Below are 25,097 nucleotides of genomic sequence, written 5' to 3'. Positions count from 1 at the left end.
AAGAGGATATACATTTAACTTTGACCAGAAAACTTTGTTTGCAGAGGAAACATATGTACATACAAATGTTGAAGGGATTTTGGTTTAGTTTTTAGAAATATTGTAGTTTTTTTTCCAGAGAAAAGGAAAGTGATTAAATGGCAGAGTACTAGGGATGTCGGAAATATATCAAAATATCGATATATCGATATATTTTCTCTTAAAAAAATATTATTATCGTGATATTTTTTGGGCAAAAATAGTCGATAATAATATTTTTGAGTTGGTGTTCTCCGATATTAGTTGCGAAAGAAAGGAAATGCAGGTTTACTTGAGTATGCCATTTTGTATTTGGGAGACAAATCCGTTGGAATTCTGGAACTCACAAATTTCAACGATGACGATGCTAGCGAAGGTTGCTTTAAGTTTTCTTATCACGCCTGGAAGTTCGGTTCCATCTGAACGGTTGGCTTCTGCCATTAAATGTGTTGTCTGTGACTCCCGTAGTCGAATGACATACCAGCATATAACCGAAAGAGTTTTTTTTAAATCATTGAAGAAAGATTTATTTTGTAATTAAGAGCATTAAATAAGATAATTAAGTATTTAGCATTATTAAGTACATATTCCATGAATTCCATGAAACTTTTTTTTTTGTATTAAGTTTTTTTTATAAATAAATTTGAATACAATGTCCTTAATAATTTTGTTATTTTTTATTTCAAAGAACTTAAATAAAAGTTGCTTGAGAGTGGGTATAAATATTTGTTGTTTTTTCAATTCACTTTTTAAATAAAAAATATGTCTTGTTTGCAGTTCATGCGGATGACAACACATATTAAAACCTTTTTTTAAATTTAAAAATAACCTTTTTTCAGTTTTAGCTGACTATTAAAAATATCGAAAATACTCGATATATCGATTTTTTTTGGTGATGTTTCTGAATATTATCGATTGATATTTTTTTCACAGCAAATATCATCAATACGATATTTTTTCAAAAACCAACAACCCTACAGAGTACTCTCCATAATATTTCTTATTTAGTTTTTCAGTCTTTAGTTTTAACTTCTTAAATAAAAGTTCGTTAAAAATGTACACTCATGTGTGCATTAAAATAATTTGTATATTTTTTCTCTCTAAAAATAAATATATTTCAAGACCACCACAGACTAGGATGGGACTAGAAAAGTGGCGAAAACCAGTGACAAGTTCAAAATTGAAACCAGGAACACGCTGGACACGTCAATTATAGCTCGTGTCATGGCAACGGGAGAGAAAAAACGTTGGCCAGGCCAAGAGAAAATGGTGAAGGAGCTGGGATTGGAATTGAGACTAAAACTTGGCGTTTCGACTTTCATAACTCGACTAGACTAGCAGCAGCAGGAGCAGCAGCATCATCAACATAAATCCGACTTAACTTGGAAAATGGTCAGTGGCCGAGCAACTGCAACAGAAACTGTCCTCCATCATCGCCCCAGAAGCAGAGTTTTGTGGCCATATTGTTTGAGCCTTAACAATGGCAGTCAACGATATGGCCAACGTCAGTCAGTCAGTCATAATGTTGGGATTTGGAGAGCGTGTGGAGAGCGGGGGGTTGCGGTATATGGAGGGGCAATGCAATAAAGTCCCCCACCCATTGCTCCCCTTTGGCTGGAAATTAGAGTCCTTGCACAAATTGAAAGATGGCAGCATTAACGTTGAGTGGTTCGCATAAGCTTATCTATCACATATCGTTATGGCAACTGGAACAATAGCATAAATGCACTCGCAAAAAATATGCTTATTAGTCCTTGAATTACTCTCACAATTTGCATATACTTGTGTTGTTGAAGTGCTTCAGAGTAGAGATATTTTTTCAAGTGCCCTCCTCGTTGTCAAGTCAACGCTAGGCAATAGATTCTGATGATGTTGATGAGGCTCCTGTTGCCCACGTTGTTGCCATTTTCCCATCACCGGCTGCATTGTCAAGAGGCCAGGCCAACAACAGCAATAATGGCTAGGTGGTTGAAACAGAGGGAAGACAACAAAAAAAAAAGCTGCAATACCTGCTCTGGAAATGGAAGGACACCAGAAGGTGGGCTGTGAATAGTGAGACTATTGGCTGGGAGATGGGAGATGGTACATGGATATCATCACATTGCTGACGAGGGGCGGCAAATGAATTTAGCTTGTAAACACAGGCAGCATGAAATGCGCACGAATGGCTCAAAACTGGCCGAGAGCCAAGTGGGCGGAATGGCAAGGCCAGGAACGACGCAGCCCGGAGTGGAGGCAATCTCGAATTGCCCGAGAAGAAGCCTGAAGTTGTTCAAGTTTCCTAGAGAGTCAGGGAGACAGTTTTCAGAGTGGTGACTTTTTCAACATCAAGGATAAGCCATTCATTCCATGCCGAACATAATAATGTACACACTTTCTGCTCAACAACCAGATGAAAATTATAAAGTGCAACAAGCCGTGATAATTGGCAGGAAATCAGAGCTGTAATTTAGATTTTATTGGCATTTATTTTAAAGATTTTATTAAAAGTCCAGCTGAGTTCTGCCTCTATTAAATGTTGTTAAACGGGAAATGCCATCAAGTACCTGGCACCTGCAGCACTTGGCACCATAATTTGCTGCCAAAATGTTAACTAACGCAAGCAGCGCCGTAAAAACCGGAACCGGTTTTTATTCCGGAAAATTTCGCATCCACCTGGAGGACTACCAGGAGAACCCAACCTGAAACCCATCTCGGATTCCAGCTTCAGCCTAGATGTTTCAGTTTTATTGTTGCTGTTGGTGTTGCTCCTACTGCTGCTTTTTATGGCCTTTGCAGCAACTGCAACTTTGTTGGTAAATCCAGGGGGTATGTCCTGGCAGAGTCCTGGGATTTTCCCATTAACGTGAGCCATTTGCTAACTCTGTTTGTGTTTGTGTGTGTTGACATAATGTTGCAGATTTGTGGAGTCGAATGGGAGGACGTTGTTGCCTGTCCTTCAAGAATTTGATGACATTAATGAATGGGCCTTGTTAGGCAATGTGTAATCTGGTGGGGTAATTATGACCAGGTTTTCGGCTACCTTGTTAGCCCTAGATGATGAGCCAAAGAGCCTCAAACTTTGGGAAGATAAATGACGAAATGGTGAGCGAGTGATGGATCGCAGTGTAAATTACATAACTAAAATCGAAAGGGCTTTCCTCTGAGAACTTTTCTCAATTAAAATTCTAGGTATTTAATCACGAAATAGGTTACTGTAATATTCTAATAGCATAGTTTATTTGTTTTGTTGAAAATCCACAGAAATATGCTTGCATAAATTTAATTAAATTTTGCACATTTTTTTCGGTCTGTTAGTCTGAAAAATTATGCAAAGCACTTTCAAGTAAACAAGTTGAAATATGCTGAGACAACATTCTCCGACTCCTGCCTCCTTCGTCCTGGCTGCTGCCCCCTGCTACTGATGCCTTCACTCATATTGTTAATTAATTCTGACAAATATTGTGCAAATATTTGGAAAAACTCAGCACTCGGCACCCTGCAGACGAGCATTGTTTTAAGCGGGAAGGACACAGAGTGGAGAGCTTATAATAAGGCGTGGAATATGCCGAGCCATTGAGCCAGGATCTTATGTATTCAAATTTTCCTTTGTTAATTCGTGGGTGTATGTGTGTGTGTCGGCTGTAAGAGCGTGTGAAAATCGATGGCCAAAAATAAACACAACAATATGAGCCGAGAGTCGCATACGCACACATGTTAAAATAATTAACTTGTCTTTGACAGGACATATGAGCAAACACATTCCACTCTCGCTCTCCGCTTCTCTCCGCCGTGTTAATAAAACACGCCATATTTGCAGTGCACAAATACAATTACCTTTAAGTACCCGCCTCACTGCACCCTCCCCCGCCCCCCTGCTACCAATCAGGCCCCCCTGTAACCCCTACAGCCCTCTCCCTTTACGACAAACACGTGCTCTACCAGTTCCGTTTGCTTAATACGATTACATGGCCTTTTGCAAACCCTAGACCACCTAAAGCACCCCTGTCCCAAAAACCCAGCTGGACAACTGATGTTGCTACACAGAGAGAAATAGGGGATATTTTATGATATAATCAAAATTATTTGTATAATTCAGAGATAATATTTTGCGCTTTTTGGCTTTGGCTTTTGGCTAAAAGATATTGGGTTTACATTTTTAAACCATTTAAAAAAGACTTTCTTTTATAATTTGAAGGTATCCCATCTAATTAAACTAATTTATTTTAATCCTAATTAATATAGATAATAAAATAATTAATTTTAAGGTTCATTTTACTATCTTTCTCTGTGCAAAAACGTGATGACCTATAGTGGGTGGCATGAGTCGTGCTACTTCTACAAGAAAGGGCGAAAATGGCCAAGACTAACGGAATGCTTTTTGTCGGAATGGCCAAGTGGGCGTGGCCAGCTTGCCGAATTGTTTGTGTTATTGTTGTTTTTATGGGACGTTATAATTAATTGACTTGAATCAATTTCTGACTTTGAAGTATACGTGAGCATTACACAGTTCCAGTCCCAGTCCCAGTCCCAGTCCCGGTCACAGTTGCTGCTGATGATGTACGAAATGATTTTCATAACTCATACGCAGTGTTGGCCCAGTTAAGGGATAAAAGCTATTTCAATAATGAAATGAACATATAAATTAATCAATAAACACCTTTGCCGAGTCTCTGATTATAGAAAATACCATATCATCTTCATTCTATAAATTTCAAATGCTAAGGAATACTAACAATTGAATTCATTCATTCTTCATGCACTTCCATTGTCCTAGAAGGGAAAATATCCTGCCTAGTGCATGGGGCTTTGACATGGCACAGTATTCTGTCCCTCTTTTCCCTCTAACCTACTGTCTTTGCCCGTTTCTTTTTGCCATCTTGAGAACCGTGTTATCCTCCATAACATGCGACATCCGTTGCCTAGAAAGTTCAAAGCCGGCTAGATATATGACTGCCATATCCTGGGCTGCATCTGCGTCAGCTGGAAGATTAAGTGTCAGCACGCGCTTTATACTCACACACACACATATATACACATATACGCATACTCACTTACATGCATACTTTTTTTTCTATAAAGGAGCAAAAAAGAAGGCAATACAAGAAGATTGCGCATACGCCCCGTGCTCACATTTTCCATGACTTTGCCGCTTTTCCTTCTGCCTCTGTGAGATTTTTTTTCCGCTCCAGCTTCTTGTGCTGACCTAGCTCTTGCTTTTCGACATTAACATTGTTTGGCTGCCATTCGCCTTGATAGTTTTTCCCCTTTTTTTGCTGTTTTGTTTTCTAAATGTGTTTTAAAAATGTTTCGAAAATTGTCGTTGATTTTCCCCGGGCATCCTTTTTTTGTGTGTTGTTTGCCTTCGGTCTGTGTAAACACATTTTCGTGTCGGTCCGGTCTCGGAGGAAACTCCACATACACTTCCACCTCCACCGACCCGAAAAATATTTATTAAAGCAATCTGTGCTGCCAGTGGATTTATTTAAACGTATTTGTCTTGCAACCTATATGGATCGTATTGCACTGCAGGGGAAATGTAGTTATTTTTTCTACAGAAAAACATAGCCACTGATTCAATAAACGCATTTCGAATGTGAATTGATTATTGATACATTTATCTACCTGGATCCTGTGGTTGTTTTGATTGGTTTAATTGTCCTCGGAGCGCTTAGTTCTGGGTTTGACCAATTAATTAGCCAATCAGAGTGTTTGCGAAGTGAAATGAAGTGGTTGATTTGGGTCGAAGACTACCACAACAAGGTGGTAAGTAATTGTAAACTGAATTAATATTCAATGGAACTAATAATTAATTTAATTAATTGGAAACTTTAGTCAGAGCATCTCTCTAACACTACAAGCTTTAATGTTTAGATGAAAGTATCTTAAAGGAAGTTCAACTTTCCCCTGAGAATTGCACGATTTCTCTGATTTATTTTATCCATTCTCATTTTCATTTTCATATTTCGTGCTTCGTGTTTGGCTTTTCCTTTTGGCCTTTTGGTATCAAAAATCAATATGAGCATGAAATATGCTCATAAGCCTAAAATGTGTGCTTTCTAGCCTTTCTAGCTTTCTAATCCTCAGCACTATGGTAGGTACATTCGTTTGCTCTTCGGGGCCCAGGAGCTGGGAACATAAAGTGGTCTACTTTGAGGAGAACTCCTTTACGTCCCTTCCCCTTAGTTTTCTTGGCTTACTCTACCACCCACTCGCATTTTCGCCTGTTCTACCGCAACAGAAAATCACGCCGCAAATGCAATAAAAGCAGGCAACACACAAATGTAACATAAACAACACAAAGAAGCAGGGCACTCGGGTGTTAAAGAAGCGGGGGCGATAAAAGGAGTGGGAGCTTGGTGTTTTACGAGAATATTACACAGAGAGAAAATTCGGCAAAGGCATTAAAATGGTTTATAAAATGAGTAGAGGTTGGGGGAACTACTTCATATACTGATATAAAAATTCATATAAAAATTGAGATTTTTAATAATAAATATTTCACAATTTAGAAACCTCCTTAAAATATTAATATATTTCCCATACTTTACTCTCTGTGTAAAAGTCAGGGGCATGCCTTGGAGGCGTTTCAGTTGGGATAGGCAGAAAGGCATCGGCATGGATACATCGATTATACAAGTGGCTGGAAACCAAGCCAAATTGTGGGCGGAGATAACTCGGATAGCTCCTCTGCTCTGCTCCTCTTCCTTCTTATGTATATGTGTGGGTGTATGTGTGTGTAAGTGAGCTGCAGGAGTCGACTATGTAAAAATGTTGCATACTGCCAGGCGGCCAGAAACATTTTCCACATTTTTCGTAGTGGCAATAAAAGTTTTTATCGCTTTAAATGAAAATTTTTCGCTTCCGCAATGTGAATTTTCCCTTTTTCTTATTCTCACTCCAGCCCCCTGGCTCCTCTACCTTCAGGCTTTCCCGAATTTTCCAGCTCCCCCTCCGTACCACCATATTGTCGCTGTGTTTATTATTGCACTTTCTTCTTGTTTTTTTTTGGTGTGTTTCTCTCTGTGTTGTTGTTTCGTAACACTCCCATCTTTTTAGTAGGCGTGGCAGTGCATTTTGTTGCTTGTTTTATCTGTGCTACAATTGTAATTAAAATTGTGCAACTTAAGTAAATGTCTGGGCCTTATATTTATGTGGGCGACTGTAATTGCATGGCGAGATATACATGTAGAATGTTTGCATTTCTAAATGAGCAGAAAATTAAGTTAATTTTAATGCAGACGGCTTAAGATTCTTGTGGTAGTTGAAAATTTGTTGATTTTAACGAAAATATTAAGTTTACTGTTGGGCTTCCAAGGAAAATATCAATATATTAAGGAAAGTCAAAGACATCTCCTGCGAGAAAACCTCAACTACCTTCTATTCCCTTCTGTTCAGAAAAGTAATTATTGGCTACTTGAAAGTTTCCTTTGACGTTCAATCAATAACGTCTCACAATGAGTCCACAATTAATTTTTTTTTTGTCGTCCTGTGATGCTGATTAAGCGTCTATATCACGTCGCAGCAATTAAATTAGTTGGACGGAAAACCCTTTTCTTTCGCCAAAGGAAAGTCAAAGCGTTTAACTTTGTTGCAGCGAGGGGAGCATAAAATGGAAACCCGCTCAAAGGAATTTTTCAGGCGAACTCCGGACTCCGGCGTTCCAGCGTCCGGGCCCGATGCGAGGCAAGTTAATTAACCATGGACGGCTCGCAGAAGGGGGTGGACGGGAGGCGTCCTAGTGACAAGTGGGTGGCATTCACGTTCATGTTGATGATGCTGCGGATGGTGGGAGTGCCAGTGGTGGTTTAAATGGTGGCTGTGGTGCCGTTGTCAGCAGTTGACCAAATGAAGAGCTGACAAAGTCACAGGGACGTCTTTTGTGCGGCTTGCTAGGGGAATGTCGTTACAAGATGGGCGGCGAATGGGTTGGGGGTCCCCCCTTTCTGTCGCCAGAACAATCGAACAATGTCCTGGACAACCCTTTGCGGTTGCCGCGGAATGTCACTCGAATATGCTGGCAATTCTTCTGTGAAATTGCGATTTGCTTTGATTTCGTATGTAAAAGGCATATTAATCAAATGGACAACTTTGCGGCGGAAGTGTGCGGTGATTTATTTGGTTAAACAAAATTGATATTAAAAATGCAAAGCCATCATTTTTGCGAAAATTCCACAAAATGCAATATATCCTAAAAAGTATGCTATAATAAATAATTAAACGAGGTTTTCCATAAAAAATGGTAATAGGCTTTGGGCTAAATATACTTATAGTTCTTTATAGCTGAATAGATTTGTTTGTTTAATATGGTTTATATTTTCGAAGAGTAATTAATTCAAATTTTTTGCATTCCATTTATTATTTATTTTGTAATAGAACGACTAGAAATTTATGATGATGATTTAATGTGAGAGCATAGCTTTAATATTCTTCTAGAATTTAATTAATATTTATAAACATTTGGAGAACTTTTTGACACCTCTGCTAAAGTAGAATCCTTGAAGGACCCCCGCTGAGTAGCCAAAATTCCTATGATTTCCCCTGACCCTCATTTCCACCGGGAAACTCATTGAATGAAATGCATCTTTGGGCTTACCAAACAGCTTTTCGCACCTCTGTCCGGATTGTTATTCCGGATGGGCGGGGATTCCCTCAACTACGGCGAATCTTTGTCATTCGTTTGCGAAGATTTCCTTGACTTATGGCCCGGACCATGTATGTAGCTAGCGGTGGCAGTTGCCCCTCTCGCCATTTGCAGCCATATGCCCACCTCCACCGCCTCTGCCACACACTTGAAAGCAGCTGCGGCAGGGCTTCCACACTCATACTAATGCATGCGTTGGAAATCCGGGTTGGAAAATCCGGATAAAATGGAGACAGGGAGGAGGGAGGACGGTGAGGGTGTAGAGGGCCAGAGCACGTCAATGTCCCTCGTGTAACTTTTTTCATTTCGCTGAGTTCTTAATTAAATTATGAATTATGCACAGTTAGTTAAATAGACGAACGTTCCTTCGTTCGCTTGTTCGTTTGTGGCCTGGGTTCTATCCCAGCTCTCTCACTTTTAAATTTCATTTTTTTTGTTTGGTTTTGTTTTGTTCAAGATTTAGCAGAGCTTACATTGAAGACGGATTTACCGGCATGAACATAAACGTAAACAGAGCTTTTTTGCATTTTTCGCTTTATGTTTGCCTTTGCCTTTGGCTCGTAAATGGCATTACTAACCCAAATACTTTGTTATTGCCGTGTCTGTGTGAGGGGCATAAATAAGTCGCTTATTTATTGCACGTACACCGCACACACGACCTTAAATGGGCACAAAGTGAAAGTGTTTGGTTTTTCTTTTATTTTTATTTTCCATATATCGAGTTTCCTTTGACTCCCACTCGATCCACCCACACACTTTGTCACATTCTGGCATTTGTATTTGCCTCATAAAATGTGAGTAATAAAATTCCATAAACCAGGCTTAAAGTGTATTAAAGTAAACTCGAGTGGTCTCTTTCTTTTGGCTATACTTTTTTTTTGGAACAATACCTGCGAGTTAAGCATCCATTTTGAAGATTACAAAATTATGATTAACAAACTCTTTGAATTTCCGCCTAGGAAGTCAACTCAATGTTTACACAGCACTTTCCCCAAACAAGCCACAAACTTAATTAGATCCTCGAGGAAGGAGGAGTAAGCGTTGAAAAAGGAGAATAAATTTGTAATTTAAATTTTTCGTGTGATTTAAACGGCAGTGGCAGTGGCGTTGGCGTTGGCGTTGGCGCCACAAGGTGAACAACAATGCAGACCAAGAAAAACTGAGAAGCTTGCCAAGTGCTCTGCATTGGCATCCTTTTGCCACGAGTGTCAGGATACGCTTGTGCGAGTATACGTGTTCTCTGTGTGTGTGTGTGTTTCGGATGTGCCACCAACTTCAAAATAAGTATGTTTTATGTTGTGCCGCAACAGCAAAAGCAACAACAACGACAAATACAACAAGCAGTAACAGCTACAACAACAATCGCTGCTCACTGCGGAAGCGGAAACTTCAAAGCGCAAACACTTGGCTTTATGAAGCTGTTCGGGGCAGGGAGGAGGTCCTCCCAGAGGGCGGCTGGTGGCAGGATGTAAGAAGAAAATCTAGAGGTGAGGCTGCTACAGCATACGGAGCAAACAGGAAAGCCAGGGACAGGCAGGAGCTGAACCAAAAAAGGAGATATTTTTGATATTTTGGTCCATTTAAAAAAAATAAACAATGTCAGCTTTAGTAATTTAATTTAATAAACCTATATTAATCCCACTTGATATATTTAAAAAAAAAACCGCTTTAAGATTTATAAGTTTTCCAAACAAACTACTCACATATAAACATATATTCTACATACATTCATTTATTAAACTTCACTGGCCTCCTAAGTATTAAAATATGACTATATTTAAGCAACCCCCCTTGTCAGGACGCTCCTGATTTTTTTGCGCCACAAAAACTCACATCGCGTGCATGTAGGAGCCGCGTGTCTCCTGAATTAATTCACGCATTGCAGAGAAATTTTCAGTTTCGTCCTTTGAGGGGCAAACGAAGCCGCTTTTGAAAGTTGTCAACCCGGCTTATTTCATTTGGTCTCGGCCCTTCAGGATTTTCAACTTTGTCTTTATTGTCACCGTTTTGTTATTAATACACTGAGCACTTGTTGTTGCTCTTATTGTTCTCGTTTGTAATTTATATCCTGCGTCACCAGCTGCGGCTCAAACAGAATAAAAAAAAAGACAAAGGGAAAATACAATCCGGAAAGAAAAAAATAAATAAAAGAAGGCAAAGGGCCAAGAAATAAAAAGGGGAAGGCTGTTACATTTTTTTAAGCAATTTTTACTGTCAGTTGTTGCCATTAAATTTACTTACTGGCAGGTCCTGGCAGTATTTTATCTTTTCACTCTTAATTATTCACTTGTTTCTCGGAAGAGTGTTTCCAAATAAATGCAAGGATAAAAAAAGAGACTTAAGATTTGAGGCAGACTGATTTTTGAGAGACTAGTTCAGTGAAGTGAATTAAAAAGGACCTACCACCTCTTTTCTAAAGTGCACATTTGCTTATCCTTTTTTATCCTTTCTTGAATGCACTAGAAATGCGTAAACTTAACTTGATTTCAAGTATTTCTTTCTTGCCTTCTTGTTCAGTGCCCATTCTGTGTTTGCTTTGGCCAAACAATTCCTTTTGAAGGTCCTGGCCAAGTTCCTTGTCGAAAAAAGAGTACGTAAAAGTAAAAAGAACGAAATCAGAAAAAGGATGCAAGTTGTAATTTCATTTCTCTCAACTCTTTGCGAATTTGCCCGGCTTTCTCTTTTGTCGTGTGTGTCGGAGGCGTGTTTAATTCAAGTTGGCAAACAAAATAGAGATAAAGTTTGTTTGCATTTGTCCAGAGTACTACAGAAATTCTGGATGGCTTTCCCTTTATATAACATTTTTTATTTGATTGCTTGTACTGATAGGTTTTCGGCAGTTTCTCTAAAGTATGTTTGTTGTGATTCTTTTTTAAATCGTATTACTGAAAGGATTATTATTTTTTTTAATAAATGGCCTTGGTTCAAATCAATTAAACCACTTTGCTTGGCCAAAAATAAAATTAAATTGATTTGATATTTCTAGTCTTGAATAAATATTTATTTATGGAGGCATTAGAGATATCCTTTGGCAAGCTTTTTGAGCTAATTATTATAGCCAACACTGTCTCGACAGATACAGAAATCAAATAACTTTAAAGCCATAAAAACTTGACAAATAAATAAAACTTTCTTTTTTATTATTTAATTAATTTTATTCAACAAAAATATGTTTTTTTGTTGGCATTCTTAAAATGAAGTTGAATGCCAAATATTTGTTGACTTGCCGCAGAAAGTTACACTAGTTTTTGAAGTAAACATTTTAATGTAAGGACCACTAATTGGGTTAAGAGCCATAGAGGAGGGCTTAAATAAATTTTATCCTTTTGGCAAGTCTCTGGCAACACTCCACTCCAGCCAGCCAAAGTTGCTCTCGGGCTTGTTTGTGGAATGTCAACTTACGGGCCAACTTGGGGATATCTTTGCCGATCTTGAAATGTGGCATTCAACCGCAAAAGCAAGAGTTTGTGCCAAAAACAGTTAAGAAGCTTAAATGAGCGGAGGGGAAGGCTATCAAAAATGAATTTCGTTAGCTGTTGGCCTAACTTATCAGTTAGCCAAAAATGTTCGGAACATTTTTTCCATTTTGGGGTTCTCGGACTCGGCTGTCAAAATGTTGATTGCCACATACCAAATCAGTTTATGGTCATTATCCTTGTGTTATCCCGAGTGTAAAGGGTGTTTGCTCCTTTTTCTTTGTTTTTTTTTTTTTTTGTTTTTTGTGTTTTGGTTCGGTTTAGTCTCCTTTTTTGTTTGCTGGCTTGTTTGTGGGGGGTTTTTATTGTTGGTTTGTATTTTTTTTTGGTCACGTCATCGATTAGCAATGTGTTGCCATGGCGTCTTCCACTTTGCAGCAGCACAACACAAACAAACACACAGGGGAGGTGGGGGGAAACCACAGAAACTAACTAACACTAAGGCAGGCAAGGACCCCCTGTTGGAAAATCCGACAAAAAGTCCTGACCGCAACTTGTAAACAAGACAACCGTTCGTTATGTGTTTGTCAGGATAACGCGTTATTGTATCCTTTATTTTATATTTTTTTCTTTGCACTTGCACAGTTTTTACATTTAATTTTTATATATTACTTTTTTTTAAGCACTCGACACTTAAGAACTTGTGCTGTTGGGATGTTTTGGGGTTCGATTTCCTTTTTGATTTATGATTTAATATTTTATTATTGAGGGGAGACTGCGACTAAAACACGACCGTCTGCTCGCACGGCTCGCCGTCAACTGGTTCGCCTGGAGCTTCCTTTGAGCCATCGGTGTTCTGGCTTAAATGCCAACCGAGTCGTTTCCCCAACAACCCGAGCCGGGAAATTCTCGTCTCGTGAATTATGCATTTTCCACCTCGGGTCCCAGAATTTCCCTGGCTCTCGTGCGCTCTTTTCAAAACTCTCTTTATATCGCGTTATGGTGAGTTTTCCGTTTCTTACTTTTCAGTTTTTCCTTATTGGCCTTTTTTTTTTGGTCCGGTGGTGGCTTTACATTTTGCCGGTTTGTTTACGTTTTTGTGTGTTGGCCCGCTTTCTGTCTTTGCAGCCGGCTTTTCTTAGCTGGCCAACATATGACTGGGAATTTTTTTCGGGGGTTGACTGGCTTTCTATGAAAACGGCTTTAATTGATTGAGGTGGAATATTACGGTTAGAGGGTGCGGCAATTAGGGTTTCGTGTTAAGATTTTTTTTTTCTGAGGGCAGTTTAAAGAAGGGTTGTTGGTCATATTGGCTGAAACGCTAGAAGCTTTGTTGACAAGAAAAATGTTGACATGCAAGGTGGCTTGGAAATTGAATGACAATAGGTCGGAAAATAATTGAAAATTATTAAAATTAAAAATATTATATATATACTTTCTATATCTATATTATTTTATTACTTTTTCTTACAACTTTCTTTGGCAAATACCAACATCAGAAACCTTTTAAATATCCTTTGACTATGAGCCCCAACTAATGATGACAAATGCTGCACAATACTGTACACTTTTTGTTTTTAGTTTCTGTTTTGTCCTGCCACCCTTGGTCCTAGCTGCTAGTCCTTTGCCTCCTTCCGACCACAAAAACTGTTGACCGCCTGAATGTCGTAGGCAAACCGCCTTTGGTCGCAACTTTTACTTGGTTTCAGCTTATTTACTCGGATTTTTCGTTACCTCTCGTTTCAGGCCTGGTCCGAAAACCACAAGCACCAAGGACGAGGGCCACACGAGGATGAAGTGACTCTAGGGCGATAGACAAAGTGTATCAATTATAATACGGGCGCACAAGGCGAACGACCCAGAGCCTGGAGCAAAATAAAGGGGACACCAGCAAGAGTCCAGGCTCCCGGATTCAGGAATAGAAGCCAGGACACTGCGAAAAATACTGTAATACCCTTTAAAGCTCGGCAAGAATAGGTAATAATATTTTTTAAGACATAAAAACATAAAAATCAAATGTTTTTTTTAGAAAATTTTTGTTTTGTGTTTTGAAAAAGTATTAAGTATTCTCTTATTTTCCCTCTCTGTAGACATCCACATATAGAATCATGTTGCCAACGACAAGTACAACCACAATTACCTCAGATCCGGGCATTCTCTGTTTTCATCACTGCAACGTGAAAGTTTTCTGCTTCACTTTGCCGCACACTTGTCCCCATTGCACTGCGCCACTGTACGCGGATGCGGATGCGGATACTGACACGGATGCGAATGCGAATACGAATGCGGATCCAAATGCAGAACTAGACAAAGCCGTCGGACCACGCCTCCTGCCCTTCCGCCTGCCATATCCTTTTGTGCGCGCCACCCAACATCCGTGCGCCATTGTCCTGCGTCCCTCCACCGGCGATTTTCTCAAGTGAGTGAAGCCGAATTGGCCAAAAAGGGTGATTTTTTGGCCAGGCTATATAAAAGTATATCTGTACCACTTTGTACTTGGGGTTGGAGTATAGTTATAACCTTCGTTGGTGGCTAAGGATTTTTTAAAAATGATTCTATTTTATAAAATAATTCTCCAATTCTTAAATGAAAACTTTAAGCGAGGACATTGTAGCAGATTACTCCTGTTACCCATTCCAATTTGCAGGACCTACATACATATCTCTGCAGAACAGAGCCCGCAAATTTTGTGCACATTTTTTCAGGATATTTTTTTTTGAATGGCTAGTTTGCTAGGAGTATCTGTGTTATGGCTGCAATATATATTTTTGATGCGTTCTGTTTCCGCAGCGATTACAACAACGCCACCGATTTGCATATCGCAGTGACCACATCCGGCGGCGACATCGTGGAGTTCGATCGCATTGGATTGCGCCGTCACCGGAGGGACGATAATCCGGCGGAGTGGAGGCAGTCCCTGCTTGTTGGGGATGTGCCGGAGCCGTGGCATGACTTCTGGGACGAGGTGCTGCAGCAGGTGAGTGTTAGGGTGCATTGCAGACTCTAAAATAATATGGATAAAACTTTAAAAAATTTTATAAATTTTAAAATAATTAAATTCAGAAAGGTTATATTTTGATAGAATTTATTTTAAAGTGATTGTACATTTTTTTTGGAGTGAGTCACCCTTTTGAAAATTTGCGTTTCATCGAAATCCCTAAGCCCTAAGCCATTTCCCAAACCTCCCCATTTGCATTAATAGATTTGCGCCCAATCGGTGAGATGGTCCATCGCCAGCTACGAGGAGGAGACCCACAACTGCTACGCCTTTGTCCTGGCCTTCCTGCAGGCCCTCGGGCACGCCCCCTTAAGCGAGGCGGCCCGCAGCAAGACCGCCTTCTGTGAACAGTGCATCGTTCCAAGAACAACAACGGCCGGCAAGTACATTTCGCTGTACCGCAAACTCCGTCGATCCGGGGTCTACGTCCATCGCCAGCATCCCAAGAGCCGGACAAAGCCGAACCGAAGGCCCACATCCTCCTCTGGATCCTTGGGCTCGACAAATTCCTATTCCTCGGATGTTGCATCCAAGGGTTACTCTGGCGGCGGTGTGGCAGGCCTCGGTGTTCGGACACGGCCCACCCTCTGCACCATCGAGGAGTAATTAATGCAAAGGTCCTGTGCACCAGCAGGATTCATGGTATTATGTGCATATTGCCATTGTATGAAAGGGTATTCATGCAACTTTGGCTTGAATTATTTTCCTAAAGCATCAAGCTCCATATGATCTTAAATTTAAAGTACGTGATGTTAGCTCAAATATATAAAATATTACATAAATACATATAAAATATGGTTTTAGTTCTTTGGAAGAAGAAAAGGTAATCGAGGACTTTTAAAACAGGTTTGTTTGATATTTTAAATTATTTAAATAAAATATTTATCACAATTTTATTATGCATATTGTGGATGGTTATATAGATATTAATAAAATGTTATTTTTAATGGGAATGTTTGGTTTTGTTCTTAGGTTTCGAATTTCTGTTATTCTTTGGAATGTTATTATCATGCAGCAGCTTAACGACTTCGAGGGGAAACATTCTGTTGGAACATATTGTTATAGTTTCCAGGAGGATTATAGTTGCAGACCACAAATATGGTATTTCCTCTAAAGAAATGTCAGAGTTAGTTTTTACTTTGGTCAAGATGAGAATTGCATTCATTACCTTCTGGCAAACCCAACTCCCAGTTCAGTGGAATCCTTCCACACCACCTGGGTAAAGTGTCCAGTGTTCATCTGGAATGAAGGATAGTTCCAGTTGTATTGTTGGATTTCCTCGTACCAGGATCTAACAGCATCACTCCCCTCCAGATTTCCACCAGAGGCCATGTAGATATTTTCGCCATAGCCACTATTCGGTCGATGTTGCATGCAATTTCTTGCCAATAGATACTTCAAAGAAATAAATTTTAATATGAGGAATAGTATAATTTTATTATGTTTCTTACGTTAGCCCATTCGGTGGCCAATTGATTTAGTTTGGGGCTCAGTCTTAAAGGCTGGGCACCGTGCATGGCACGATATTTATTGTGAGCATCAAGCACTTCTTTTTCAAACTGAAATTTAAAAAGGGAATATTTGCTTAATTTGTGTAAATATTTAAAACTAATATCCAACAAAACAAATGACGTAGCAATAGAACTTCAAGATAACCATTAATATGGCACTTTAAATAGAAATGTGAATATCCACAACATTTTAGTCAAAGATTAGAGTTTTAAATATATTGTACAATTTTCTTACTTTTTGAACACTCATTCTGGGATTTTCCTTTTTTATTTTCTCTCTTACGCTTGATTGAAAATTTTTAATGATTTTTAGCTATAACTCGTTTAAGTTTTAGCTTATTTTAGTTATAATTTTTTTAAACACTTTCCGCAGCAGCTGCCAGTAAGAACTGAGTGCTTCTGAGGCCACAGCCTGGGCTTTTATGAGACCAGCCCCTATTGCTTATCAGTTGAAATGACTTTACTTTTCAAAACTGTCGCAATTCTGGACTTCCGACAAAGGCTGACTAATCGTCTCGGTTGACAAGCCGACAATTGTGGAACAATTTAAAAAGAGACTTAATGGAAAGGGAATCATTGTAAGATCTATAAAAGTGGTAAATATTATTGCAAAGATTACTTGGCTATGTAAATAGTGTATCATTAATATAGGGACAGGAGATTTTGTGTCGTGGCTCAATGCTCAATGTTCTTTCCCATGATTCACTGAAAAAGCCCTAACTATATTTATTCATTTTAATTATTAGTAATCATATACAAATAAATATTTAGTTAATCCTTTAAAACCAAAAGCTTAACTTTTAAAGAAGCCATTATGCATTTAAATGCAAAATGGAAACAAAAGGAGTTCGATTCTTTTTAATAGATTTTAAATGGAGTTTCCTTGAAGGTTTATTCGCGATTCAGCTGCCTCAACTGCCTCGTCCAGATCCCAGATTCCTTGCGTCCTCGGCTTTTGTGGCTGCCACTCGCGCCTGCCTCATTAATGAACGCAATATCCCAGACAGGAGGAAAGGAGGCGATCCGGGGAAGTGACAGGAAACGGGGACACGGGCACTGGTGTAAGGATAAAATGGATGGGGGGCTCTTGGTTATGCAAAACTGTCATGAATCGGGAAAATGTAATTACATTCTCGTTGATGAAGTTGATGAGAAGGCGGCAGGCGACAGGCGGTAAGCAGCAGTCGGCTGGCAGCCTCGACATTTCATCTTGGATAGAGCGCAATACGTGCATATAAATTGTATAATGTCACCTTGGTCTCGGCCAACTTTGGCGACACGTAATTTCGAAGCAAATAAGTTTTGCCCCGTCTTAGGGCCAAAGTTTTGTTCAGCACCACCACCACCCACACGCACCCATTACACCATCCACTTCCTAATCATGTTGTTGTTTAGTCACCGGGGAACTGGATCAGGTATCGTTATTGAATTCAACAGTTGAGGCGGTTCCGGGGGCGACTGCAATCATTAAGTCAACAGCTCAAAATGATAATAGCCGGGCTGAAACTTTTCAATTTGTGCAGTCAACAAAATCGAGAGTTATTTAAGATGTAATTAATCAGAAAAAATAATATAAAACTTTGTATGGGTTACCATTTTATTTTCACTTTTTGTTGCAGCCTTTCATTATCATCGACTCTTTTTGGCAAGACTGTTAAAATTTGTATCCATAATAATATGCCTATTCAAATAATTTGTGAAGCAATTGTATACTGAAATTCCATCACGTTCACATAAGCAAATATGTATAATACTTACAATTGAAAAACAGTCGCCGTTCCATCTACAACGCATTGACTCATTTTTGGATTTTAAAGTAGAGCACTTACTGCCTTGATCTCAAGGTCTAATGACAATAGGTACATATGTATACTTATCCCAAAGTCAAAAGTCTCTTTGACTTTGGGTGCTATTTAGCTAAAAATTCGGCAGTAATTTTTTGATCCTATCTTGTACGGATGTTATGACCATCCCTTGAACGAGTCCGCCTATAGGCTTGGGTCTGCCAGAGAAAAAGAAAATGAAAGAAGTTTGCTTATGTATATACAACGTATGACAACAAGAAAAATGTAGGCCACCAAATGATTTTGGGTTTGCAAAAAAAAACTATATTTTTTATAAATCTTTGTTTAAGTACGAAATTCTTAATTTTTCCCTGAGTGTACTTTTGCTGATAATATGTTTGATTTTTTTCCTGACGTACTGTCTTGCGAGGTATTATAATTTCGACTTTGATTTGTCAGCATGTACTTTATTGTTTGGTATTTTTCCCATTAGTCAAGACCCCGATAAACTGATTTTTGATTTTTGAACGGAAGTACGAAAATTTATCGAAAACACCTTGAAATTAGTAAGTGGGTGGGTGTGTCTAATGTGGTAGCAAAATTTCTACATGAGTCAGGCCCCCTGTAGAATCGATTGATTGAAAAGACTGGCGCCATTTAGCAGCTTAGTTTGTCTGGGTTATGCTTGTTATCTAATTAAAATTTATAAATAGACATTCAACATAAATTCGTAAGAGAAAGAAAAACGTGTCAAAACAGCCTGGTGCTGGGGGCTGTTGAAAAATCAAATTGAAAGCCCAACTAGAAGGGACCTTGAGGGGCATTTAAAAGCGAAATTCCATTTCGTTTCAACCCCTCGCTCGCTCAGCACTTTTTGCATTTTCTGCATTCCTTTTGTATTTGGCTTGGCATTTTGCAATTTGGCGAACTTTGTACCCGAGTGGCGCCCGAGATTTGACCAAGTTGGCGAACAGTTTAGAGCCGGCGTCATGGTAATGATGTGGATGCCTTTCTATGGCTGCACCACCAAACCAATCTACTTTTTATTTTCCTCGCCCTACCCAGTCTCTTTCTAACCCGAAACCCTAGCTCCATTTGACACGTTTCCAGCATTGAAAATCTCAACTAATGTCAAACGCTTTGTTGTCGGGAAGAATGGGGATAACGTTGGACCCACTTAAGTTAGTAGTTGAACATTTATCAAACGGATGTATTAATAACAAGAAGTGCATTTCCTTTGTTATTCATGTTGCAATCGATTTTGTTTTCTAAGGGATTCCCATTGCAGCTTTCGAGTAATCCCTTGACAAGCAAACACTCTGCTTAGAAATTTTCAAAAGATAAGGTTTATTTGAGTCCCCCATCGTTATCGGGTGAAAAGCAAATATTAACAAGCCATTGACGATTTAATTTGATTTGTTATGAACAATACGAACTGATAGCACCTGAATTCATTCATACAACGAACTCAGCTTATTTACTATTAACATTACTCACACTTATCGCTATATTTTATTGCACGTGACTAAACTTTGATTTTATAAAGACCTAATTAGTTGAACAAGTTTTTTTTAAAAAGAAAATTAAGTAAGGCACTTATAAAGTGAAATTTCAGTTTAATGACAATGACCACTTATCTAGGAAAGTTCAAGTTTATTTTGTTAGATTTGTTATCGCTTAAACAAATGTTTATTTATAGTTAAATCCTCGTTATCGGTCTGTCAAAAACATATCAGTCAAGGGCAAGGCGTGGGGCTTTTTTAGACACATTTTTTTTTTTGTATGCAAAGTTATTTTTTTTTGTTTTCACGGTAATACTATTTTGATAAAATGTTGAAAAAATGAAAATTTTATGCTCACTTTTTAGTCGATATTCTAAGCAATTAGTATTCGATCATATGTACCATTTTTAAATCAGGGATTTAATTTCCTCCAAGAATTTCCTCGAAGTACCAGAATCCTGGTACTTCATCGTCGTGACATCTTAGACACCAAGGAGATGCAGCAGCTGCATTAGTCCTACAGGAGTCCTACAGGACCTACAAGGTGTAATGGAATTAAGTGTTTTATTGTAATTAAACATTATGTTGCTTCAATAGGCATAGAACTGATAAGTTCTATAAGATTCAATAATCTATATCTAAAGAATATATAATGTTGATATTGGCTTACAAACACCATCTTTTATAATATAAAATTTATATAAAGAAACCAAGAAACTGTTTTTAAAACGAATATATCTTTCATCAAGATTCCTGATCTATTCCAAAACGTTTGAGGAAAGGAAACCTGTAACGTTTATTTTTCATCTGCCCTCTCTTTTTATCTACACTCATCCATCTCTTTCTTCCTTTGCACACTTAACTCTCAACACGGCGACCAGAGGAGGCGCATAAAAAATGTATTCACACAAATTTCTTGTGTCAACTTGAAGTTTTTAGCGAATTAGCAATTTGTGCAGTGGTCACAGTGGAAATTTTATACCAAATTGCAAATTCGTGTTGACTTTGTTTCAGTAAATTTTCCACCTCGTTTTTTTCGCTTGTCTTTTTCTTTTTTTTTCGTTTTTAACTTTCTTTTTGGCCATCTCTCTTTCGGCCGAAGGGCCTGGCTGTGTGTTGACTTAATGGAAGTGCAAATAAAAAGTGAAGTTTAAGCGGATATACATAGCTGGCTCTGCTTTTAACTGATAAGTTCTATAAGACTTAAACTATAAGACAATATAGTTCAAGCTCAGCTTCAGTATTAATTGTCAACTCATCTGTCTTCATTTGTCGGTTGTGTGAAAATCTGTTGAAATGCCATGCATATTAAGTGGGAAATTTATAAAAACACATAACGATAAATGATGTCATTTAATTGTCACTGAATTCTGGCACTGACAGCCGTTGGCATTTTCCGATGTTATTTTGAAAGATTTATTGATATTAATCGTGTTGAAAATTCTCAAATATACTTGTAGTATTCAAATTTTTGTGTTAATTTATATTTTTTATACCCTTGCAGACGGTATTTTAGTTTTGGTCAAAAGTGTGCAAGGCAGTGAAGGAGACATCTCCGACCTTATAAAGTATATATATTCTTGATCAGGATCACCTCCTGAGTTGATATGAGCATGTCCGTCTGTCCGTCTGTCTGTCCGTCTGTCTGTCCGTCTGTCTGTCTGTTTCTACGCGAACTAGTCTCTCAGTTTTAAAGCTATCGTCTTGAAACTTTGCACACACCCTTCTTTCCTTTGCACGCAGTATATAAGTCGGAACGGCCGGGATCGGCCGACTATATCCTATAGCTGCCATATAACTGATTGATCAGAATTGGTATTACTTTGGTGTTTTTAGAGTTAGAGAGTTCAAATTTGACAAGCTATTTTTGGCAAAACATGTCATTACGACATGCCAAATTTCATAAGGATCGGCCGACTATATCCTATAGCTGCCATATAACTAAACGATCGGAAATGGTTTTTGGTAGAAATACCAACTTTGGTATTGTTAAAGATAGAAGTTTGGGACTTGTTTTACATTTTTTTATTATAATAAATTGGGCTATATTATCATGTTCTCATTAGGATCGGCCAACTATATCCGATGTTTGCGATATATATCCGGTTTTAACTGCAAGGCTCCGTCCGAAGTTAGCTTTCCTTTCTTGTGTTTTTTTTATACCCTTGCAGAGGGTATTATAATTTTGTCCAAAAGTGTGCAACGCAGTGAAGGAGACATCTCCGACCCTATAAAGTATATATATTCTTGATCAGGATCACCTCCTGAGTTGATATGAGCATGTCCGTCTGTCCGTCTGTCTGTCTGTTTCTACGCGAACTAGTCTCTCAGTTTTAAAGCTATCGACTTGAAACTTTGCACACACCCTTCTTTCCTTTGCACGCAGTATATAAGTCGGAACGGCCGGGATCGGCCGACTATATCCTATAGCTGCCATATAACTGATTGATCGGAAATGGTATAACTTTGGTGTTTTTAGAGTTAGAGAGTTCAAATTTGACATGAGAGCTATTTTTGGCATAACATTACGACATGCGAATTTCATAAGGATCGGCCGACTATATCTTATAGCTGCCATATAACTGAACGATCGGAAATGACCCAACTTTTTGTGTTTTTGAAGATAGAAAGCTGGCACTTGGTACACATTCTATTTTTGGTCAGTTAATCCGATCTACCAAATTTCATAACGATCGGCTGACTATATCTTATAGCTGCCATATAACTGAACGATCGGAAATGGTTTTTGGTAGAAATACCAACTTTGGTATTTTTGAAGATAGAAGCTTGAGACTTTTTTTAGATTTTGTATTGTAATAAATTGGATTATATATTCATATTCCCATAAGGATCGGCCAACTATATCCGATGTTTGCGATATATATCCGGTTTAAACTGCAAGGGTATATAAACTTCGGCTCCGCCCGAAGTTAGCTTTCCTTTCTTGTTTTTTTTTACATTTTTATACCCTTGCAGAGGGTATTAACATTTTGGTTAAAGCCGGGTATCTTTTTTGAAATTCACACTATATGGAATTGGTCTGTTACTTATATTCCTATAAGGATTGGTCAACTATATCCTATATTTGGGATATTCGTATGTAAGTGTATTCCTGATTCTTTAAATGTTCTTAATTAACTGAATTTGTGTGTAATTTATAAAGAAAACATGTGTTTTTTATAAATTATAAATCTCAAAATGTAAACACTCCTATTTTCATAGCCTACTGTTAAGGGCGCCTAGAAGTCAAATAGCAATAAAGAATAAAATTTTAAAATTCTATTGCGTATGATTTAATTTTAAAAAATAATTTAATTTGGCAACTATTTCATAAAAATGTAAAAATAAATTAATTAAAAAATAGCGCCCTCCTCCTCGATTCTCATAGGTTGCACTTAAGCAGGCCCAAAAATGCGGAAAATTAGTTTTTTTTTTTTAATTTTTTTTGTTGTCTTCTTCTATGCTTTTTTTGTTGTAATTGTAATTATTTATGTTTTTGTTTGTTGTGGTTTCCTGTTGTTGTAATATGTTTGTTGTTGTAATATTATTGTTGTTGTAATATTATTGTTGTTGTAATATTATTGTTGTTGTAATATTATTGTTGTTGTAATATAATTGTTGTTGTAATATGTTTGTTGTTGTCGTAGTTTTTGTTGTTGTTGTAGTTTTTGTTGTTGTAATTTTTGTTGTTGTAGTTTTTGCTGTTGTTGTAGTTTTTGTTGTTGTTGTTGTAATTTTTGTTGTTGTAATTTTTTTTTGTAATATTTTTTTTGTAATTTTTTTTGTTGTAATTTATCTTTGTTGTAATTTTTATTTGTTGTTTTTTTTTATTTTGTTGTATTGTAATTTATGTTGTAGTTTACATTTTGTTTTTGTAGATATGTTGTTTCAATTTGTATTATTGTAATTTTTGTTGTAATTTGGTTTTGTTACAACTTTCTTTCTTTTAATTTTTTTCATATCCGACTATATCTTAGCTGCCATAAATACAAGTGATTAATGGTAAATGCCATAACTTTGGACTTGTTTATTTTTATACCCTTGCAGAGGGTATTATAATTTTGTCCAAAAGTGTGCAACGCAGTGAAGGAGACATCTCCGACCCTATAAAGTATATATATTCTTGATCAGGATCACCTCCTGAGTTGATATGAGCATGTCCGTCTGTCCGTCTGTCTGTCTGTCTGTTTCTACGCGAACTAGTCTCTCAGTTTTAAAGCTATCGTCTTGAAACTTTGCACACACCCTTCTTTCCTTTGCACGCAGTATATAAGTCGGAACGGCCGGGATCGGCCGACTATATCCTATAGCTGCCATATAACTGATTGATCGGAAATGGTATAACTTTGGTGTTTTTAGAGTTAGAGAGTTCAAATTTGACATGAGAGCTATTTTTGGCAAAATAATACGACATGCCAAATTTCATAAGGATCGACCGACCATATCCTATAGCTGCCATATAACTGAACGATCGGAAATGACCCAACTTTTTGTGTTTTTGAAGATAGAAAGCTGGAATTTAGTACAGACTCTATTTTTGGTGGGTTGATCCAACCTACCAAATTTCATTAGGATCGGAAACGACCCAACTTTTGTGTTTTTGAAGATAGAAAGCTGGAACTTGGTACAGATTATATTTTGATCCATCCTACCAAATTTCATAAGGATCGGCCAACTATATCCGATGTTTGCGATATATATCCGGTTTTAGCTGCAAGGGTATATAATCTTCGGCTCCGCCCGAAGTTAGCTTTCCTTTCTTGTTTTTTCAAAATTAGAATTTTAAGAAATCATTTTTATAACTAAGCTCCTCTGTCCAACTATAACCGATATTTACAGTATATATCCCATCCTATATTATCTTATTTCAAGTTACTGCAAGGGTATATCAACTTCGTTTCAAAATATTTATTCCTTTCTTGTTTTTCCTCGTTTTTAAACTAAAATTTATCGCTCTGCACTTCACGGCCTTCGCTTTTACGCGTGAAATTGTAATAATTAAAGAAGAGAGTGCCGGGAAATTGAAAAACCATTACTTTTGCCACCACCATTTCTGCCCACCCCATGGATTTTCCATATTTTGAAGGGGACCTTCCATGAAAATTTGACAAAAAATCTAAAAAATATGATGTCCTCAGATTTTGATGCAGTTTTGTGGAGAATCCACATTCTCAGTGGGTCATACTGCCCACCCCATGCATTTTTCACTTTTTGAAGGGGATTCTCCATAAAATTTGACAAAAAA

At 38.0% G+C, this 25,097-nt stretch overlaps 3 protein-coding genes and 1 long non-coding RNA gene across 7 annotated transcripts in view; 1 reads left to right on the top strand and 3 right to left on the bottom strand.

The window, feature by feature from the left end:
* eys (eyes shut) overlaps window positions 1-13,011 on the bottom strand; it is a 50,894-nt gene extending 37,883 nt beyond the window's left edge. Inside the window, exon 1 of one of the 2 annotated variants that reach the window (XM_070277042.1) lies at window positions 12,730-13,011. The gene's annotated coding sequence lies outside the window, so the exon portion shown is untranslated. Of the gene's footprint in view, window positions 1-12,272; window positions 12,710-12,729 lie in introns of those variants that run through there. The other variant, XM_017242238.3, reaches the window with a different exon arrangement.
* LOC108125898 (MKRN2 opposite strand protein) overlaps window positions 1-15,825 on the top strand; it is a 52,093-nt gene extending 36,268 nt beyond the window's left edge. For both annotated transcript variants that reach the window (XM_070277045.1, XM_070277046.1), the window contains 4 exons: window positions 13,804-14,034; window positions 14,148-14,476; window positions 14,848-15,034; window positions 15,260-15,825. In XM_070277045.1, the coding sequence (XP_070133146.1) occupies window positions 14,166-14,476; window positions 14,848-15,034; window positions 15,260-15,661 (900 nt within the window). In that variant the 5' untranslated portion in view covers window positions 13,804-14,034; window positions 14,148-14,165 and the 3' untranslated portion in view covers window positions 15,662-15,825. The remainder of the gene's footprint in view (window positions 1-13,803; window positions 14,035-14,147; window positions 14,477-14,847; window positions 15,035-15,259) is intronic.
* Window positions 15,826-15,944: 119 nt separating this feature from the next.
* LOC108125906 (Golgi-associated plant pathogenesis-related protein 1) lies at window positions 15,945-16,959 on the bottom strand. The gene is made up of 4 exons (XM_017242248.3): window positions 16,802-16,959; window positions 16,507-16,614; window positions 16,224-16,450; window positions 15,945-16,165 (listed from the first exon to the last, which is right to left on the bottom strand). Exons 1-4 carry the CDS (start codon window positions 16,814-16,816, stop codon window positions 16,075-16,077), a joined length of 441 nt encoding a protein of 146 aa, XP_017097737.2. The 5' UTR covers window positions 16,817-16,959; the 3' UTR covers window positions 15,945-16,074.
* A 1,749-nt stretch (window positions 16,960-18,708) lies between these two features.
* On the bottom strand, window positions 18,709-23,985 carry LOC138925825 (uncharacterized). 2 transcript variants are annotated; one of them, XR_011442056.1, is made up of 3 exons: window positions 23,716-23,976; window positions 20,255-20,389; window positions 18,709-20,167 (listed from the first exon to the last, which is right to left on the bottom strand). It is a non-coding gene; the product is annotated as an uncharacterized lncRNA (long non-coding RNA). The 2 variants fall into 2 exon arrangements; XR_011442055.1 differs by lacking the exons at window positions 18,709-20,167; window positions 20,255-20,389 and adding an exon at window positions 21,941-22,080 and having other exon boundaries at window positions 23,716-23,985.
* Between the last annotated feature and the right edge of the window lie 1,112 nt (window positions 23,986-25,097).

The sequence above is a fragment of the Drosophila bipectinata genome, chromosome 2L (genome assembly GCF_030179905.1).
Source record: "Drosophila bipectinata strain 14024-0381.07 chromosome 2L, DbipHiC1v2, whole genome shotgun sequence".
Taxonomy (NCBI): domain Eukaryota; kingdom Metazoa; phylum Arthropoda; class Insecta; order Diptera; family Drosophilidae; genus Drosophila; species Drosophila bipectinata.
The sequence above is the reverse complement of the archived record's forward strand: the minus strand, read 5'-3'. Positions and strand labels throughout refer to the sequence as shown.

Excerpts from the sequence above, each read along its gene's own strand:
- LOC108125906 (XM_017242248.3), bottom strand. Across the intron at positions 16,451-16,506 it reads TGGCCACCGAATGGGCTAAC|TATCTATTGGCAAGAAATTG; the intron begins GTAAGAAACATA and ends ATTTCTTTGAAG. Across the intron at positions 16,166-16,223 it reads GGAGTTGGGTTTGCCAGAAG|AGGAAATACCATATTTGTGG; the intron begins GTAATGAATGCA and ends ACATTTCTTTAG.